At 42.1% G+C, this 20,647-nt stretch overlaps 3 protein-coding genes across 3 annotated transcripts; all 3 read left to right on the top strand.

Moving 5' to 3' along the window:
• Positions 1-400: 400 nt before the first annotated feature.
• Positions 401-3,961, top strand: LOC310714130 (protocadherin gamma-A10-like). The gene is made up of 2 exons (XM_083519187.1): positions 401-3,072; positions 3,756-3,961. Exons 1-2 carry the CDS (start codon positions 658-660, stop codon positions 3,855-3,857), a joined length of 2,517 nt encoding a protein of 838 aa, XP_083375313.1. The 5' UTR covers positions 401-657; the 3' UTR covers positions 3,858-3,961.
• Positions 3,962-5,997: 2,036 nt separating this feature from the next.
• Positions 5,998-11,209, top strand: LOC310714140 (protocadherin gamma-A4-like). Its single transcript, XM_083519203.1, has one exon. It carries the CDS (start codon positions 7,873-7,875, stop codon positions 10,312-10,314), a length of 2,442 nt encoding a protein of 813 aa, XP_083375329.1. The 5' UTR covers positions 5,998-7,872; the 3' UTR covers positions 10,315-11,209.
• Positions 11,210-14,936: 3,727 nt separating this feature from the next.
• LOC310713856 (protocadherin gamma-A6-like) lies at positions 14,937-17,372 on the top strand (the record flags this gene model as incomplete). The annotated part of the gene is made up of 1 exon (XM_083518419.1): positions 14,937-17,372. One exon carries the CDS (start codon positions 14,937-14,939, stop codon positions 17,370-17,372), a length of 2,436 nt encoding a protein of 811 aa, XP_083374545.1.
• Positions 17,373-20,647: the final 3,275 nt, after the last annotated feature.

The following is a 20,647-nucleotide window of genomic DNA, read 5'->3' as shown; positions in this document are numbered from 1 at the left end:
GTTATTCACGAGTAAATTTCCAATGTGATTTATTCCCAGGTAAGTTTGTGTAGGATTGCACTGTTAGCTACAGTGATCCTTTACTGGAGCGAAGCAAAGAAACAAAGCAAAGAAAATCTCATTAAATGCAACATTGAATATGTGTTGGTAATATTATTTCTCCAAATAAAGACAAAGGATACATTTACTTACTAATTTTGAAAACAAAGAATTCTGTGAAATAGGTATTTTCTAAAAACCAACTATTTCTCATAGAATAGAAGTTACAGGTTTATTAAAGACTTTTCTGGTTTATACTTTTTAATATGCTTTGTTCTATAGTTGGTTTGTTTATGCTTTGTTTATAGATAGTTATCCACACATGCAGGAAGTAAACTGCGTAATCGTGTCAACTAGACTGTCTTTGCCTTTTGTATGACTTTAGCCATTGCAGTTTTTGGTTGAGACTCTGGGCGCCGCTGTTTACCAATGAGAAAGCAAACTGAAATGAAAGATGCAGGGTAAGTTCTTGCACATTGCTAGAAAGGCAGCTAAATTGGCACACGTCCTCTCAGTGAAACAGTATAGATTAACAAAAGGATTTTCTGGTTCTTTGCTACAAGATCCTTTGCCACGAGAAAGAGAAATAGGTAGATGCTCCAAAGGTAATTCTTTGAAATGGCAGCTGCGCTGAGACTACGACAAGACAGTGGCTCCTTCTGGTTTGCTTTTATTGCCATCTGGCAGACAAATTATGGGCAGCTCCACTACTCGGTTCCTGAGGAAGTCCCCAAAGGCTCTTTCATTGGGAATATAGCAGAGGACCTGGGACTGGGTTCCAAGAAGTTGTCAGACAACAGAGTTCGCATCATCTCTGAAGGTATGCTTCAATATTTTACTTTGAATTCTAAGAATGGCCAGTTATATGTCTCCGAAAGGATAGACAGAGAAGAAATATGCGGGTGGGAAGAGAAGTGTGTTTTAAGTCTTGAAGTCCTTGTTGAGGATAAAATGAAACTGTTCACCGTAGAAATTGAAATCACAGATATAAATGACAATGCTCCAACTTTCACCCAGGAACGCTTAGATCTTAAAATAAGTGAAACGGCCATTGTAGGGACTCATATTGCCTTGCAAGAAGCTCAGGATTCTGACATTGGAGATTATTCCCTTCAGAACTACCATCTGAGCAGCAGCAGGTATTTCTCCCTGAAACTACAGAGCAGATCTGATAAGGACAAATTTCCTGAACTGGTGCTAGAGAAATCTTTGGACAGAGAAGCGGAAGCATTTTACTCACTCATCCTAACGGCCACTGATGGTGGGCACCCTGTGAGGTCTGGCACTCTGCAGATCTATGTAACGGTTCTTGATGCAAATGATAATGCACCCATTTTCAACCAACCTCTCTATAAAGTGAGCGTTTTGGAAAGTGTTTCCATAGGCTCCCTGCTGCTTACTGTAAATGCTACAGATGCCGATGAAGAAACAAATTCTGAGGTGATTTATTCATTCCTAAAAATAAAGGAGAAAACATCAAAACTCTTTCAAATAAATTCTAGAAATGGGGAGATATCAACAACAGGGAAGTTGGACTATGAAGAAGATGCATTACATGAAATGGAAGTTCAAGCAAAGGACAATGGAGGTCTCTCTGACAGGGCTAAAGTCTTGATCATCCTTATTGACGTTAATGACAATGTTCCCAAGATAACTATTACTACCTTCTTCAGTTCAATCAGTGAAGGAAGCTCTCCAGGAACTGTGGTTGCTCTACTAAACATACAAGACAAAGATATGGGTGAGAATGGAGAAATCTTGTGCTCAGTTCCTAAAACTCTTCCTTTTCACTTAGAGAAATCCTTTGATAACTATTACCATTTGATGACTGACAGAGTTCTTGACAGAGAAGAAACATCAAATTATAGTATAACTATCATGGCTACAGACAAAGGGAACCCTCCATTATCAACCACTACGGTGTTCTTTGTAGAAATTTCAGATGTAAATGACAATGCCCCAATCTTCAATAACATACAATATACTTCTTATGTAACTGAGAATAACATCAGAGGAGCATCCGTTTACTACATGAAAGCAAGTGATCCTGACTGCATGGAAAATGCTACAGTCACTTTTTCAATCATTGATCAAAGTGTTGGCGATTCTACTCTTTCATCCTACCTTTCTATTAACTCTGAAACGGGGGTTGTTTATGCCTTGATCTCTTTTGATTATGAAGAGATTAAAGAGTTTAATTTCCTGGTCAAGGCTCAAGATGGAGGTTCTCCACCACTCAGCTCCAACGTCTCAGTGACTCTCTTCATTTTGGACCAGAATGACAATGCTCCCCAAATCCTGTACCCCTCCCCTCCCACTGATGGCTCCACAGGGATAGAGCTGGCCCCTCGCTCCTCTGAGCCAGGCTACCTGGTCACTAAGGTGGTGGCCGTGGATGCAGACTCTGGCCAGAATGCCTGGCTCTCCTACCAGCTGATCAAGGCCACCGAGCCAGGGCTCTTCACTCTGGGGCTCCACACGGGAGAGATCAGGACAGCCCGATTCTTTCTGGAGAAAGATGCTCTCAAGCAAAGCCTGGTGGTTTTAGTCAAGGACAATGGGCAGCCTCCAATGTCGGCTTCAGTCACTGTCACTGTGGTCTTGGCTGACAGCATCCCTGACATGCTGACTGATCTGAGCAGCGTCCCAGTATCTGAAGACCCACAGTCAGATCTCACCTTCTACTTGGTGACTGCAGTGGCTTTTGTCTCTTGCTTGTTCCTTGCCTTCCTCCTTGTGTTACTGGCACTCAAACTTCGCAGGTGGAAAAATTCTCAGTTGTGTGACAATGGAAGTGTGCATTTTGATGGTGCTCCCATCTCCCAGTTTGTGGGAATTGATGGAGTCCGGGCATTTCTTCAATCTTATTGCCATGAGGTTTCACTGACTTCAGGCTCTCGGAAAAGTCAGATTTTTTTTCCAATTGGAAGCTGTACCAATACTCTGACACCACAACAGGCTCCGGATAAGCCAGATCCTATATTACTCATAGGTGATTCTAACGCTGTTCAGGAGCAGGCAGCAACCTGTCAAGTGAGTACATGAATTTCAGTACTTCTGTTTATTTTAAAGTTCAGAAAGTCAGTTCTTTTATTTGTCCTTATTCAATAGGTTTCATTTTATGTAATTTAATTATTTTTTTAAATTACAAAGCTTAATTTAATTCTTTGAAATAAATTTTAGTGTCATTTCCTTTTTTTAACAGATGAAGCAACTACTTCATTAATTTAAATAAATATTGCATTTTATCTAGGTAGTGTTTTAATGATTCCTCTGAGTGTAAAATTTGCTATTGACAGGAATAGCAAAGCCAGATCATGTATTGCATCAAAGTAATCTTATTTGCGGAATTTCTATAAGATGGTTGAAAGAAGCCTCTCGGGGTGTCATCAAGGGATTTGGAGGGCAGTGTCAATGACACTTAGATGACACTCAGGTCCATTTTTTTGCATATCATCAGGTCCTGAATCACTATCTGCAGGTAGTATTGAGCTGGATATGGGCCATTAAGTTGAAGCTAAATTCTGAAAAGATGCAGGCATGGTAGGTTGGCAGTTTCCAGATCTGAGGACTAGGTTGATAGCCTGTTTTGGAAGAGGTAACAATTGTATTTAAAGGAACCACATTGTAGTCTGGGGCCGTTGTTGAATTCTACATTGTCACTGGAGTCTGAAGTGACATATCTGGCGAAGAATGCCTATTACCTGCTTTGGCAGGTTCTTCAGCTACAGTTGTTCTGCTGCTGTGACCCAGGCTCAGGTAATCCCCTGAACGGATTACTATACAGTAATGAACTCTACATGGAGCTATCCCTGTAGATGGCTCAGAAGATACAGCTAAGCACAGAATGCACCTCCCAGATTGCTGAATGGTACAGCCAGTCTTGCCCAAACAGGACTGGTCCTGAAGAACTGATGCTGAGTGTCTGTACATTTCTGACCCCAATTCAAGGAAGGAATATCTGCTTCGGTAAGAAACTGTCCAGTTTGCTCTCTCTCTGTGTGTGCATTCTCATTGTTTCCCTATCTAAGGAAGTGGGGGGGAGAGCGAAGAGGATGCAGGAAAGAACCTTCTCTATTTGAGAACATCACTTTTAGCCCTTATCTTATTGCGCTTTCTGTGCCACAAACCTCTTTGTTCAGGCTTTTGGAGAGGGGTTGGTACTGTGGCCAGTAGCTGTTAGGGTATCACCTGCAACGTAAGGGTCCATTTTTTAGAGTTACTGTGTATGTTCTGAATGTTTTGAATTGTGTTTTATGGTATTTGACCTGCTTGTCTATATTTTGTTGTAACTCCGCCTGGGATCAGTGATGAGGTGTGGCTTTACAAACAGAAGGAAAGACTCTCCTGTTCCAGAAGACACAACTTTTAAGTAACTTGGATTGGAAAACATCTCCTAATAGGACTGTGATCAGTAATGAAAAGACCAGTGTGTATTGTTACCAACACATATGTTTGCAATAGTGTTCAGTTTCACAAGCTGTGTGTCATAATGTTAGGGTGTGGTAATTGCCATTTCACTGTGTCCAGTATTGAAAAATGGGTGGAGAGGAGGTTGGTTAAAGTGGAAAAGAAAGGTAAAGGTAAAAGACCCCTGGATGGTTAAGTCCAGTCAAAGGCGACTATGGGGTGCAGTGCTCATCTTGCTTCAGGCCAAAGCAGCCGGTATTTGCCCTCTGACAGCTTTCCAGATCATGTGGCCAGCATGTCTAAACTACTTCTGGTGCAACAGGACACCGTGACGAGTGCCAGAGCACATGGAAATGCCGTTTTCATTTTCATCATGTATAATTTTTGCATCGTATGCATAGGCGCCGACTCCATGGGGCCTGAGGGGGCCCGAGCCCCCTCAAAAAATCGATTGGGGGGGCGGAGCCCCCCCAATAATTTAAGAAAATTATTAGTGCGCGAACCTTCGTGTAAAGTCTGGCGGGCCAGCGCTGCGGCCGCAGCGACAGGACTGGAGAGTCCCGAGGAGATGGCACGGAGGGGGAGAGAGAGAGGGAGAGAGAGGCAGGAGGTGCACTCGCTCGCCGCGCACACGCACACGCAAATACAAACACACCGAGGGAGAGGGGAAAGTGTTTTGCAGGAGGAGCTGCTGCCGCCGCCGCCGCTGCTGCCAGGATGCGCCAGAGGAGCCGCCGGGTGGGAGGGGGAATCCGAACGGAACAACAACAAGAGAGAGAGAGAGAGAGAGAGAGAGAGAGAGAGAGAGAGAAGCAGCAGCGTCTCTGAATGGGCTGGATATTCCTCCTCAGGCGGCACTGGCTCTGTGGCTCCCGGGGCCTGGGCGGCAGCAAGCAAAGCAAAGGAGCCGCCGACCGAACAGCAGCAGCAGCAGCCGCCTGCCTGCCTGCCTGCCTTCTATACCAAGGTCCAGGTTCTTACCCGGTCTACCTGGGAGAAGGCAGGCAGGCAGGCAGGCATGGGACGTCCACGCACCCTGGCCTGCTGCCTTCCTGCCTGCCTGCGGCCGCCTGGCGCTTCTATACGAAGGTACAGGTTCTTACCCGGTCTACCTGGAAGCAGGCAGGCAGGCAGGCAGGCAGGCAGGGAGGCAGGGGACGGCCATGCTGCCTGCCTGCCTGCCTGCCGCCCGCCCGCCCGCCTGTCGCTTCTATACAAAGGGCCAGGTTCCTACCCGGTCTACCTGGAGGGAGGCGGGCAGGCACAGGGGTCCTGCTCAAGCAAGGAACCGACGCCTACCCGGCCAACCCGCTGCCTTGAGGCAGGAGCAGCAGCTGCGCGGGGTCTCGCGTTCTCTCAGAGGCTCGCGCTGCTTCTCGCGTTCTCCCTCCCCCAGGACCCCGGTATGGGCCCCCCCAATATTTTTTATAAGTTGGCGCCCCTGATCGTATGTGAGACTGCAACTGAACAGATTCATTATTCAGTTCCCAAAGAAATGGCAAACGGTTCCTTTGTGGGAAATATTGCGAAGGATTTTTGGTGGAGATGAATTGTTGCTTAGTCAAAACATGAGATCAGTTCTGTGGTTTCTGAGGCAAATCAGAAATTTACTTATAAGCTTATTCCACCTTCTTAACAACCCTGAACTTGCATATCAGAATATAACTGATCTGCAGAAAGGACTCTATGATCTGAAAATAAAGACAATGTACGCACTTTTGTAGCCCAAGATAATCTTTAATAACCTTTAATAAAAACAATTAAAAAGTGAGCGAGAGAGAGAGAGAGAGAGAAAATCAGCTAGTTCTGGCCAGTGAGAGAAATGAACCAACTTAAGTATGTATATTCAAAACTGAAACAGGGAATTGCAGTCTATTTAGGGTTCACTGTGGTGGTGTGAAATTCCAGGCACTCTAGATGGCACCTTTGAGCTATATTGGAATATAGAACTATATCACAGGTACAAATAAAAAATGTGTTGTGTGAGGGGTGCTGGCATTGTATTAGTTACCAGTTATCAATAAAGACCTTTTGGAATCATTATGAATTGCCACTTGAAATGGTCAGGTAAGTGCACTGCAGTTGTCAATCAGAAATCAGAACAGAGCAAGAACATAATGCAAAAGCTGTTATAAAGGTCCAACCATGCTTCGAGAAAATTGTGCTGCTCCTGATCATGCTTAAAAAGAATATAGCACAACTCAAAAGAAGTAAAGAAAAGGCCAATGAAAACTATCAAGAAAGACAAGTCTTCCATACGAGGTAAGTTTAAAAGATTAATGCTGATCCTAAGCCACACTGCAGGGGAGCAAAGAAGTGGAAGCGCTATGGAGAGGCTATAGGGCATTTTTTCCCTTGTTCACACTGGGATCACCACACTCAATAGCCATTTCCAACCATTTTACACAATGCTAAAACAAACTCAGATTCAATACACCAGCAAATAACAACAACATATGCAATAAGCTATGCAATACAGTACCAGATTTCATTCAGTTGTTTTTTTAATGTCACCTTTAATGTATGTCTCGGTGTTACATATAACAGAAATGTTGACGCTGAATATTTTTTTAGAACATATGGAATACACATAAGGTTGCTGCGCTCCCAGAATGACTGTGTGGAACTGTAATCCTGTTACCTGAATAACAGCTATACGAGTGGGACTTCATTATATTTAGGAAATTCATTAGCACACTGATCATTAAAAGTGTATGTGAGATGTTTGGGTAGGTAGGAATCATCCATAAAATAACCCTGTCATAATATAAAGCACCATGCAAAATACATAGGACACAGCATACCTATATAAAAAGCTACAGTTTGCTGCAGTGTAATCCACATTTTTTTTTGAATCAATAACTGAAATGTTTGGGTCATGCACCTGACTGCCCTGTGTCCATTGCTTGCTATGGGGTGGGAGGAGAGAAGAAGGCAATTATAATTTGTAAATCTCAACCAACATCACTAGCATATATGAGCATGTACCTAAATCCATTGCAATAGGAACATGCTGGACAATTTCCGCATTGTTATTGTAAGTAAAGCAAGATCCTCTGAGTTGTTTTACTTTGGAGCTTCTCCCAGGAGGATCATTTGCTTGGAATGATAGATATTCCTATATCAGAATGAAAGTACAAAAGGCATACACCCCATCTGAGGAATTATTGTAACATGCTGGTGCAGTTTTTGGTTGAGACTCTGGGTGTCGCTGCTCCCTAACCAGGCAGAGAAATGCACTGAGAGATGCTGCCATCTCAGTGCTGCTGCTCCACCTAGAAAGAGAATGCAAGGGAACAGAAACAAAGAAGATCTAGGAAGATCTAGATCCATTGGATTTGCTATTTTATTTTATTTTATTTTTGCTAAGATATTGGACCATCCAGGTTTAAGGGACTGAAAGTAAGAAGATAACGTCTGGAAATGGCTATTGCAACACATTTCTGTCTTAGGTTCTACAAAGACACAGCTTTCATTTCCATCATATTTTTTTGCATCGCATGTGAGACTGCTGCTGAACAGATTCATTATTCAGTTCCTGAGGAAATGCCAAAAGGTTCCTTTGTGGGGAATATTGCAAAGGATCTTAGACTGGATATAAAGGATTTTTCACATTATGGAGTCAGCTTTGTTTGCAGAGGTAAGATGGAATATTTTGCTTTAAACAATAAGAATGGCCATTTATACATTAAGGAAAGACTGGACAGAGAGCAGACCTGTCCCCAGATACAAAGATGTCTCTTTAATTGTGAAGTTATTATAGAAGATGCAATGAAGATTTATACAATTGAAGTAGAAATAATTGATGTCAACGACAATGCTCCAAGCTTCAAAACAGCTCAACTCCAGATAAAAATCAGTGAGATGACTGAAGGTGGGACACGATTCCGTCTGGAAGATGCCCAGGATCCAGATTTAGGGATGAATTCTGTCCAGAATTATAAACTCAGTGCAAACAAACACTTTTCTCTGGATGTGCAAACTGGATTGGATAGTGCAATATATGCAGAGATTGTACTGGAAACATCACTGGACCGAGAAGAACAAAATGTGCATGACCTTATTCTCACCGCCTTTGATGGGGGGGATCCACCCAAATCTGGCACAACCCAAATCCATATTATTGTCCTTGATGCAAATGACAATGCACCCATTTTTAGCCAACCTGTATACAAAGTGACCATTGCAGAAAATGTGCCCATAGGCTATACAGTAGTCACAGTAAAAGCCACTGACCTGGATGAAGGAATCAACAGAGAAATAACATACTCCTTCAGAAAAATATCTGACAAAGCTTCTCAGAACTTCCACATAAACTCAGAGACAGGTGAAATTATTCTTGTGGGGAAGCTGGATTATGAAGAATCTACACTGTATGAAATAGAGATTCAGGCCATTGATGGGGGAGGACTATTTAATATATCAAAAGCTGTGATTTTTGTAAGTGATGTTAATGACAACGCACCTGAAATAGCTGTCAGGTCACTTGCCAATTCAGTTCCTGAGGATTCTCAAGCTGGAACTGCCATTGCCTTGATAAACGTGCACGATGATGATTCTGGAGAGAATGGGAAAGTCATATGCTCTATTCCAAGTAATATCCCTTTCCAATTGACAAAAGCAAATGCTAACTATTACACTATGGTCATTGCTAGACCACTGGACAGGGAGCAAGTAGCAGCCTACAACATCACCATCACAGCCTCAGATCACGGGATGCCACCTCTTTCATCAACCACCTTAATCCTCCTTCAGGTTTTAGACAAGAATGACAATGCTCCATACTTTATGCAACCAGAATACACTTTTTACCTTGTAGAGAACAACCAGAGAGGGGACTCTATATTTTCTTTGAAAACAGAGGATCCAGACTGGGGGGAAAATTCAAAAACAACCTATTCCATCATTGAAAGTCAAATGTTTGATTCCTCACTCTCCTCCTACCTTTCCATTAATTCGGAAACAGGGGTTGGCTATGCCTTGAAAACCTTTGATTATGAAGAGTTTCGGGAGATTAAGTTCCATGTAAGGGCTCAGGACGGAGGCTCTCCACCACTCGGCTCCAACGTCTCAGTGACTCTCGTCATCCTGGACCAGAATGACAATGCTCCCCAAATCCTGTACCCCTCCCCTCCCACTGATGGCTCCACGGGGATAGAGCTGGCCCCTCGCTCCTCTGAGCCAGGCTACTTAGTCACTAAGGTGGTGGCCGTGGATGCGGACTCTGGCCAGAATGCCTGGCTCTCCTACCAGCTGATCAAGGCCACCGAGCCAGGGCTCTTCACTCTGGGGCTCCACACGGGAGAGATCAGGACGGCCCGCTTCTTTCTGGAGAAAGATGCCCTCAAGCAAAGCCTGGTGGTTTTAGTCAAGGACAATGGGCAGCCTCCAATGTCGGCGTCAGTCACTGTCACTGTGGTCTTGGCTGACAGCATCCCTGACATGCTGACTGATCTGAGCAGCGTCCCAGTATCTGAAGACCCACAGTCAGATCTCACCTTCTACTTGGTGACTGCAGTGGCTTTTGTCTCCTGCTTGTTCCTCGCCTTCCTCCTTGTGTTACTGGCACTCAAACTTCGCAGGTGGAAAAATTCTCAACTCTCTGATAATGCAAGTTTGAATTTCAGTGGTGCACCAGTTTCACAGTTTGTGGGGATTGACGGAGTCCGGGCATTTCTTCAGTCTTATTGCCATGAGGTGTCACTGACTTCAGGCTCTCGGAAAAGTCAGATTCTTTTCCCAATCGGAAGCTGTACCAATACTCTGACACCACAACAGGCTCCTGATAAGCCAGGCCCTGTGTTACTCATAGGTGATTCTAACACAGGTACGGAGGAGGCAGCAATCCATCAGGTGAGTAAATAAATTTCAATACTTTGGCCCTCATTATTCAATAGGTTCTATTTTATGAAATTTAAATGAATTTCTAAAATAACAAATCCTGGAAAAATCTGTTTATGCTTTCTGTAATAAAGATGTAAAGAGAGATGGTGTTTCATTAAATGATGAAGCACTTACTTTATTGATTCTAATAAATAATGGATTTTGATCTATGTCATATTTTAAACAATTTTTCTAAGGATAACGGAAAGCTGGATCAGATTTTGTTTTGAAAGGAAACTTGTGTACTATTCCTAAAGACCTTTATTGTGCATAACATATTGAAATCCACCTTCTGACCAGGTTAGAAACAGTCACAGGAAGGCCAATATTCTTTTTTCTATCACAGAAGTGTTTAGGAGGCTGGCAATGATCCTTGGCTTTTCCACTTGCCTGCCACAATGCAGGAGGTTGCTGGAGAGGGGAAAGGAGCAGTACTAAGGTCTGGTCAGCTGCATACAATCTGAACTATATTTAAGGCAATAGACAGGCACGTACATCAGCACAGCTTTGTGACCTAGTATTTCTTTTTAACCTTTTATAATACGGTTGCCAGTGATGGATGGTCTGCAAGAACAGACATTTGTCTCTATTCTGTGAAGCTACTCAGGTTTGTAGCCAAACCACTCAGTGATCCTACAGCACAACGCTTGCCCACAGTTATCTTTTCAGCAGATAAGAGGGCGTGCAAGTGATAGAACAGCCTTCACATGAGGTTTTGTTTAGGAATGTACAACTTTTGCTACTGAAACTCAATAAAAGTTATTTTGGAGTTCCTTGAAACGGTTGGCTCATTGCAATGCAAGAAGATAATGTTGTTATCATGATGTAGCCACCAATATCATGCAGTTTGGATTACTTCCACCATGAAAAGTTATAGCATGACTGAAAAGAAGTGTGGAGAAGGACAATAACGATTTTCAGTGATGAAAATGCATCCTTATGAGGAGAGTTCAAATCATTCATGCATAGCTTCAGGCAGCAGTGGACACAGCATGGTGGGCAGCCTGGCCTCCTGGCAGGTGAGTCACTGTCCTTTACCATGAGGGGGCACTGCAGCAGTGAGGTTGGCACACTGCAGATGCAATCCAGAAAAAGTGCATGGTATTAAAATCAGTAAGTGTGTAAAACAGACATAAACTTGATTGATTTAATCTTTCTCTGGATTATGGTCCTGAGATTAGAACTACAGTTACTATCATTCTAAAAAATCAATTTTGCTTTAATCTGTTCCTCCTTTTTAGTGGTCATGGTTCTATGGATTTCATAAGGTGAATCAAAACTGGTACATGCCAAGCTTCTGTATTTAGATCGCATAGCAGTAATTAATTTCATGATCTTAATCTATGTTAGCCTCAATGTTATATACGTGCACACAGAAGCTCCTTTGTTGGTATTTTTTGGTCTAATGATTTCCACATTGTTGTGTGACAGATGAATCTAAGAAAGCATTCACTGAAGGATTCTCCAGTGGTCCAGGCTCCAACACTAAACAGCAATGAAGGTTCAAACACTCCCTTCATCAGGTCATATTAAGTTACCCACATGAAAAGGCTAGGTTGAAATTCAGATAGGATCCTGTACATGTTGAAATATAGAGCTGAGCTGAATGAGCTTTCAAAATTAACTTTTTACAATGGAAATCGGGACATTGTGGTGCTAAGGAGGACAAATGTTGAGAAATGGGGTAAGGAGCTTACTAGGGAAAGCAACAGCAGCAAATTCTCCCTCTCTTTTAGGCTGTGTACACAGCACACACTTAAAGTACATGGCTTTCCCCAAAGAATCCTGGGAACCATATTTTACCCCTCTCAGAGCTAAAATTCCCAGCATCCTTAACAACCTACAGTTCCTTGGATTCTGTGGGTGGGTGTGCATATGCAGCCAGTTTAGCTGGTTCTCCAAGCAGTGGCAGCAATGGGACACAATGTTCCTATGTAATGCTTCAGTTATGTGACATTAAGAAGCCCTTCCAGAGGCCTTGTGTGCTCTGGTGAAGAATGTGGTGGTCCCTCACTGGCAGAGAACATCTGCTCAGCTGCTTCCACTTCCCATAGATTGGGGCCTCTAGATGCACAAAAGGCTTCAGTCATCTACCACAAGTTGGAAGGCCATGGAACCAGCCACAGAGGGGTATGTGTGGTGGTGCCAGCCTTGCATCCTTGTACTACTGTCTCAATAATGTACTTACTATTTACTATTATTGCTTGAAGCGAGCTTTGATGGCAAAGGAAACTGCATTACATGAATTCAGGCATATAATAATAATAATAATAATAATAATAATAATAATAATAATAATAATAATAAATTTATTTATACCCCACCCATCTGGCTGGGCTTCCCCACCCATCTGGCTGGGCTTCCCCAGCCACTCTGGGCTGCTTCCAACAAAATATTAAAATGCTGTAATGCATCAAACATTAAAAGCTTCCCTAAACAGGGCTGCCTTCAGATGTCTTCTAAAAGTCTGGTAGTTGTTGTTCTCTTTGACATCTGGTGGGAGGGCGTTCCACAGGGTGGGCACCACTACCGAGAAGGCCCTCTGCCTTCATTCAGTGTGGTATTGTCTACCACATTTAGTCTTCTAAATCTTTAGACTATCTATGGTCATATTCTCGAAAAGGTTTCCTTTAAAATGGAAAATAAACATGTGTCTTAACTGAACATTTACCATAAATATTTTAGAACAAAATGTTAAGAGATTATTATTGAAAGCAAATGCAACTCATTTATGAAATTCCACTGTGCTTTTCTGTGCCAAAGAAATTTACCGGTATTCAGGGTCTCTGGAAGGACTCACAGACCCTCCAAGTACCCCTATTTTCCAAGAACAGCTCCAGATTTACAGAAGCCATCCTGGTTTCTGATTTGATCCTGCAATGTCCCACTTTTCCTTAGGATATTCCTATTTTCATCAAAGAAATGTTGGTGGGTATGTCCATATTTTCATCGGAGAAATGTTGGAGGGACATGGAATGGGATGGCCAAGGGGCATTTTTTCAGCCAGAACTCACCAGAACTCAGTTCCAGCATCTCTCAGGTGGGCACCATTGCCATTGCAAGAGAACAAGGGAGGCATTCATGGTGAGTTCCAGAACCTCTTTTTCTAGGAAAATAACGCTGGACGTCCCTTTTTTCATCAGAGAAATATTGGAGGGTATGGTCTCACAATCACAGCAAATACAGAGAAACATCAAATGATAAAAATGACGTGTGCTAGGTTTTTACATAAACAGCACAATTTACATAAATGACACAAAATGAAAAAATAGTGCCACTCCTTCCTTGGTTGCCATCAGAGCCTTGGCCTGGCTACTGGCCACAATGGGAGGAAGACTGCCTCTGTCCACTGGCTTCAGCTCCACAGCCGCCTTCCCAAAAGGCTGTCAACACCAACAACTCAGGGAAATGAAAGGAACAAGTCCTTTATAAAGTAAAAGAAGCAAAGCAGTCAGGGAATTACACCTTTGGGAACTGTGTAGTTTGTTTTGAATTTTTAAATCAAACCTCAGTCCTGACCTGCAGTTAAGGGCTCAGGGCCTTACAGAGATGGCCAAACTTCATCCTCACTGGCTGAGGTAAGTGATCTCCCTTTCTTACAAAGGGATAACTGCCCATGATGGCGGCTGCTCCTAGCTTCAGCTCTCTTACAGGGCATGTGTATATCCTCCGTCCAGAAGTCTTAAAGGACGATTCACAAGACAAATAAGTATAGATTTATTTGTATAGCTTGGAACACAAACTTCTTCCTTCCACCATGGACATAACTATTTCTACACTGAAAGGGTTTAAGCATAACTAACTATATTTACATAGGGTAAGGAAGAAAAGACCCACATCTAATTCTACACATTTTAAAGTAACCTTTATTTCTTTGTAGCTAGGCTACAGACTGGGCAAATCTGATGGAAACATCAGATCAGTGACAAAAATTCTATATGCTTTAATAGATAGTAATTCCATCTAGTGAACTATGATAGAAGGATATTCTAATGTGGAGCATCAGAATAAATAGCTCTCAAGGCTCTGATGCCTGACTTTTGAAGATTGAAGCCAATGAATTAACATTGGTGTTCATGCATGGAATTTAGTCCTATTTTATTAAAATAAGTGAATAATCTCTTATACGCACTATTTTATACAGAGTTGTCAATAAATGCATAAAACACCAGTCTATTTTTTTAAAAAAATTGTAATAGCCAACAACAACCACCAGTACAAATTTATCTGAAGTCTAAATGTTTGATGTTGTTTCTTTAGGGCAATTTTTTACTTTTAAAAATTTATACTCGTGTTATGCCCCTTCTTAAAGCAAAATATTTCTTTTATGATGGCAAATACGGGACTACCAATGTAGGGAAAATAATCTCCAGTTTTCAGTTGAGCCTCTGAGTGTCGCTGTTCACTAATCTGGCACAGGAAGACAGATATTCAGCTAACCCAGCCGCAGTATTCTTAAACACAGGCACAAAATATCTGATGCATCAAACTTGCACAGATATTGTAGGCACTGTTAACAGAGACTTCTATTTTTTATTTTTAAAAAACCACTAATTTAAAACCCAGAAGCTCCTGAGTCCTAGAATTGATAGTGTTGCAAGATAATGGAAGAAAATCAGAGGCTGTGGATCTGCAAAGAAAGGGTCTTGCAATGCCTCATAATTGTGCTTGCTTGGAAGATAGTTTCTGGGAAGATTCATTATTCCATTCCTGAGGAGATGCAGAAAGGCTCTTTTGTGGGGAATATTGCAAAGGATCTAGGAGTGGATGGAAATCATCTTTCAGACCACGGACTACGGATTGTTACCAGGTCAGGTACGAGTCAGTATTTTGCTTTGAATTACAACAGTGGCCATTTACAAACCTCTCAGAGAATAGACAGAGAGGAAGTCTGTGGAAGGGCAGAAAGGTGTGTTTTAAGTTTTGATGTTATAGTTGAGAGCAAAATAGAGATCTATGGGGTTGAAGTGGAAATTATTGATATAAACGATAATGCTCCCCAGTTCTCATCGGGGAAACAGGAACTGAAAATCAGTGAGATATCTACTGTCGGATCCCGGTTCCCTCTGCCTGAAGCTCAGGATCCAGACCTAGGGATAAATTCTATACAGACCTACCAACTCACAGGCAGCAGCCATTTTTCTCTGGAGGTGCAAGTTGAAGAAAATGGTGCCAAATCTGCTGTGCTGGTGTTGGGGGAAAATCTGGACCGGGAAGAGCAATCTGTTTTCAATCTGATCCTCACAGCTACTGATGGAGGCGATCCAGTCAGGTCCAGCACTGCTAACATCCAAGTCATTGTTTTAGATGCAAATGACAATGCACCTGTTTTCAGCAAACCAATCTATGAAATGAGCATCAAGGAGAACATTCTGAACGGGTCCAGCATTGCTACAGTTAGTGCTACTGATCTGGATGAAGGACAAAACGGAGAGATAAAATATTCATTCAAAAAAATCACAAAGAAGGATTCCAAAATGTTTATTTTAAACTCAACGACTGGTACAATTACCTTAATGGGAAACCTTGATTATGAGGAATCATCCTCCTATGACTTTGAGGTGAAGGCTGAGGATGGAGGAGGGCTGAGTGACTGGTCAAAAGTTGTGATAATTGTTACGGATGTTAATGACAATGCACCTGAACTATCAATAACCTTTTTCATCAATACCATTTCTGAGAATTCACCAACAGGAACAGTTATTGCCCTTCTAAATGTACAAGATGAAGATTCAGGGGTCAATGGGGAGGTCACATGTTCAATTCCCAGCAAGCTCCCTTTCCAACTAAAACAGTCTTTTGATAACTTTTATAGTTTGGTGACACACAGCAACCTTGACAGAGAGAACAAAGCAGACTACAACATCACTATCACAGCTACTGACCATGGAATTCCACCACTTTCTGTGTCAACTTTTATCCTACTTCAAATCCAAGACACAAATGACAACCCTCCTGTTTTTGCAGAACCATCTTACTTGGCTTATTTTACAGAGAACAATCCAAGAGGAGCTCAAGTATTTTCCTTAAAAGCAAACGATCCAGACTGGGAGGAAAATGCCAGAATAAGTTATTCCATAATTGAAGGGAACATGGACAAATTCCTTATTACCTCCTACCTCTCCATTAACTCTGAGACAGGGGTCATCTATGCTCTGAGTTCTTTTGACTATGAAGAGATCAGGGAGCTGAAGTTCCTGGTCAAGGCTCAGGATGGAGGTTCTCCACCACTCAGCTCCAACGTCTCAGTGACGCTCTTCATCCTGGACCAGAATGACAATGCTCCCCAAATCCTATACCCCTCCCCTCCCACTGACGGCTCCACGGGGATAGAGCTGGCCCCTCGCTCCTCTGAGCCAGGCTACCTGGTCACTAAGGTGGTGGCCGTGGATGCGGACTCTGGCCAGAATGCCTGGCTCTCCTACCAGCTGATCAAGGCCACCGAGCCAGGGCTCTTCACTCTGGGGCTCCACACAGGAGAGATCAGGACGGCCCGCTTCTTTCTGGAGAAAGATGCCCTCAAGCAAAGCCTGGTGGTTTTAGTCAAGGACAATGGGCAGCCTCCAATGTCGGCGTCAGTCACTGTCACTGTGGTCTTGGCAGACAGCATCCCTGACATGCTGACTGATCTGAGCAGCGTCCCAGTATCTGAAGACCCACAGTCAGATCTCACCTTCTACTTGGTGACTGCAGTGGCTTTTGTCTCCTGCTTGTTTCTCGCCTTCCTCCTTGTGTTACTGGCACTCAAACTTCGCAGGTGGAAAAATTCTCAGCTGTGTGATAATGCAAGTTTGAATTTCAGTGGTGCACCAGTTTCACAGTTTGTGGGGATTGACGGAGTTCGGGCATTTCTTCAGTCTTATTGCCATGAGGTGTCACTAACTTCAGGCTCTCGGAAAAGTCAGATTCTTTTTCCAATTGGAAGCTGTACCAATACTCTGACACCACAACAGGCTCCTGATAAGCCAGGCCCTGTGTTACTCATAGGTGATTCTAACACAGGTACGGAGGAGGCAGCAATCCATCAGGTGAGCACATAAGTTTCAGTACTTCCTATTTGATCTCCCAGTATTCTAAAATGCATAGGAAACTTTCCTGAGTATAAAGATTTTCTGAATGCTGCTACTGCCATTGTTTAACAATGTATAACGATCTCTAGAACAGATAGGTTGTCTTTCTTACTGTATGTCTTGGTGGTATGTCTTGTAGTGCTGATGGCAGGTGAAGTCATCTTGCATATTCTGTAGTGCGTTTCTACCATGTGCACAATGAACTTTGCCTTTTGAAAACGTTCCGTTTTTGACCTTCTGAATGCCTGTAGATGCAACGCTCCCTTTTTCTCAACAATTTTATGTGGGATTATAAATTGATGCTCCCCTTTTCATCAAATACAGGAGCTACATTCAGGCTTCAGTTCTTTGGCAACATGGTGCTGGTCAACGTAAATGCTATATTTATCTTGTTTTTGTTTTTTATTTGAAGAAGTTTGTATTACATCTATATCTATCATCTATCTATCTATATCTATCTATCTATCTATCTATATCTATCTATCTATCTATCTATCTATCTATCTATCTATCTATCTATCTATCTATCATCTATCTATCATCTATCTATCTATCTATCATCTATCTATCATCTATCTATCTATCTATCTATCTATCTATCTATCTATCATCTATCATCATCTGTCATCTATCTATCATCTATCTATCTATCTATCTATCTATCTAGCTATCTAGCTATCTAGCTATCTCTATCATCTATCTATGAGAAAGAACACACACATATATGAAATAACATTAGTAAAACAAATCAGCAATAGTTCTATATCCAAAAATTGTTGTAACAGGGAACATAAAATGTGTAGTTTTTACTTTCATTAATTGTTAATGATATCCAGTGCTTTTTTTCAGCTGGAGTGCGCTGGAGTGCAGTTCTGGCACCTCTCAGGTGGGCGCCCCACTTCATGCCTTTACATATTTCTGAGAAGCCCCAAACTAACATTTCAAGTCAAAATGGAAGCTGCCCAGTGTGTGCGAGTCTACACTTTTTTAAGATCTGTGACTCCACCCAGCTCCTAGCCGCTCTTAGCCATGATTGGTCAAGGTTAGGACTTGAATACAGGACTAATTCGTACTTCCTTGTCTTCAATCCGTCTGCTGTGTAGCAGCAGTGGGCTTTAAGCTGTCCCGCCAGCCTTCTACAATTGCATGAGTGTGCATTTGTGCAAGGGCCCTTCTGAGCTGCCCTAGCCATCCGCCTGTATCTAAGAGAGCAAGGGAGGCGGGGGCACATTTATCTTTAATCCTATCCATATTCTGTGTCTAACACTAAGGCTAAATCTTGGGACATTTGGTACTAGATTTGGGAATATGGAGCATAAATACTATTATAGACTAATGGCATTGTTATCTCATTGTCTAAACTAATACTATCCTTCAGGCAAATAAAGGTATAGTGAAACAAATCTAGAAATTATTATTATTATTATTATTATTAATTTATTTATACCCTGCCCATCTGGCTGGGTTTCCCCAGCCACTCTGGGTAGCTCCCAACTGAATATTAAAAACACAATACAACATTAAAAACTTCCCTAAACAGGGCTGCCTTCAGATGTCTTTTTAAAGTAAGATCATTGCCTTGACATCTGCTGGGAGCGTGCCTCTACCAAGAAGACCCTCTGCCTGGTTCCCTGTAACCTCACTTCTCGCAATGAGGGAACCACCAGAAGGCCCTTGGCGCGCGACCTCAGTGTTTGGGCTGAACGATGGGGGTGGAGACGAAGTTCCAAAATTATGGGTCAGACTACACATCTAGTAAAGAAAATGAAATGATAACTAAATCCTACCCCCTGGAAACAAAGGAGAATTAATTATATATATTTTAAAATAGTTCTTCTAATTTCAGTTACCAACCCTTACATACACACAAAATTAATAACACAAAATAAGAATTCAGAAACCTGGTCCTAATTAACTCCATGTTGATTTGGTAAAGTTGCATTATTAAAGGAATGTGTAACCAGCATTCTCTTTCCCTTCTCCCCTAACAGTTCTAATTCAATACTTAAATAATATACAAATTTAATTAATTTTGGGGTGGGGAGGAGAAGCAGGAATTAAAAGTAATACAATGAAACAGATTCAGGCCAAAGGTGGGCAAGCAGTATCAAGAATACTAAAATATTATAGATAGCATGCATCACAACTTCTAGCTTTGGCTAATTGGCTAAACATGGGGAAATGCTGTAAAACATAACATTTTCAGTGACAATGATTGTCAACATATCTTAGAAGAGCTTGAGACTCTTAATCTCAGGGCCATGGTCCCTTCCAGCTCTATGATTCTATGAATATTGGTACAGAGAAACCCCCCCAAAATACTAGAAAATATGTAATATCAACTAATACCAAAGGACACCATAATCTTGGCTGTAAAATATCATATTAGATAAAACACTATAGTATTTTGGGGAAACAAGACTTCAGTAAGAGTCAGCCTAGTTATTGTACAGGAGATAATACACAACAACAATCTTCAGGTGAGCTTTTTCTCTTAACTCAAAAAGCAGACTCGGAGGTTGTAACTGGAAGTGCAAAGGACTGCTGCCTCTTTCTCTTCCTGCTGTTTGCTGAAAACAAGCCTCCCTGGTTGTATTCTCATTCATGGAGAGATAGGGGAAGAAAATCAGCTTGGAGATTTTTGAATGAACAAATGGTAGGAATAAAAAAAAATAACAAACACTAATCTTCCCTTTATTAAAGCCCATATACACAATGAGCTACTTCTGCTTCTGCTCCTGATGGTGATGATTCCCAACAAGATTAAAAGTTATCTCTCCACCTACTTAATTGCACCATGTGGTGCTGCACTTGCAGGATGTGACAGCACAACCAGCCCTTCCTCAGAACACCATTGAGTGGGTGGGTGCTGTGAAGTGACGTGAGCAGAAAGACATGAATTGCTATGTGGCTCCAAGCCAAGGACGGCCACCCGAGAAAAGGTGAAAGTGGGTGTAGAATGACAATCTCTCCTTTTAGAAATTGCCATTCTCAATTTCAAGCAAATCTCAAGTATTGGAATGTGCCATTCAGGTAGGAATGAGTGTCAAGACTGAGTTCAGTGTTTGCTTCCTCCTCCTGCCTTGAAGAGCTGATAGTTGCTCATCACTTTTTCCCATAACGTATCATCTGATTTCCTGATTTCAGTGGACATAGTGTGGGAGTCAAAGTATGTGACGCATGTATTTGGATCATTTTAGTGTCAGTTTTCTGTTGACACTCAGGTGTTGTGTAAGGGGTTGCTG

This window comes from Podarcis liolepis (genome assembly GCF_965112155.1).
Source record: "Podarcis liolepis genome assembly, chromosome: 8".
In the NCBI taxonomy this organism is placed as follows: domain Eukaryota; kingdom Metazoa; phylum Chordata; class Lepidosauria; order Squamata; family Lacertidae; genus Podarcis; species Podarcis liolepis.
Note: the sequence above shows the minus strand (reverse complement) of the source record. Positions and strands in the feature narration are given on the sequence as shown.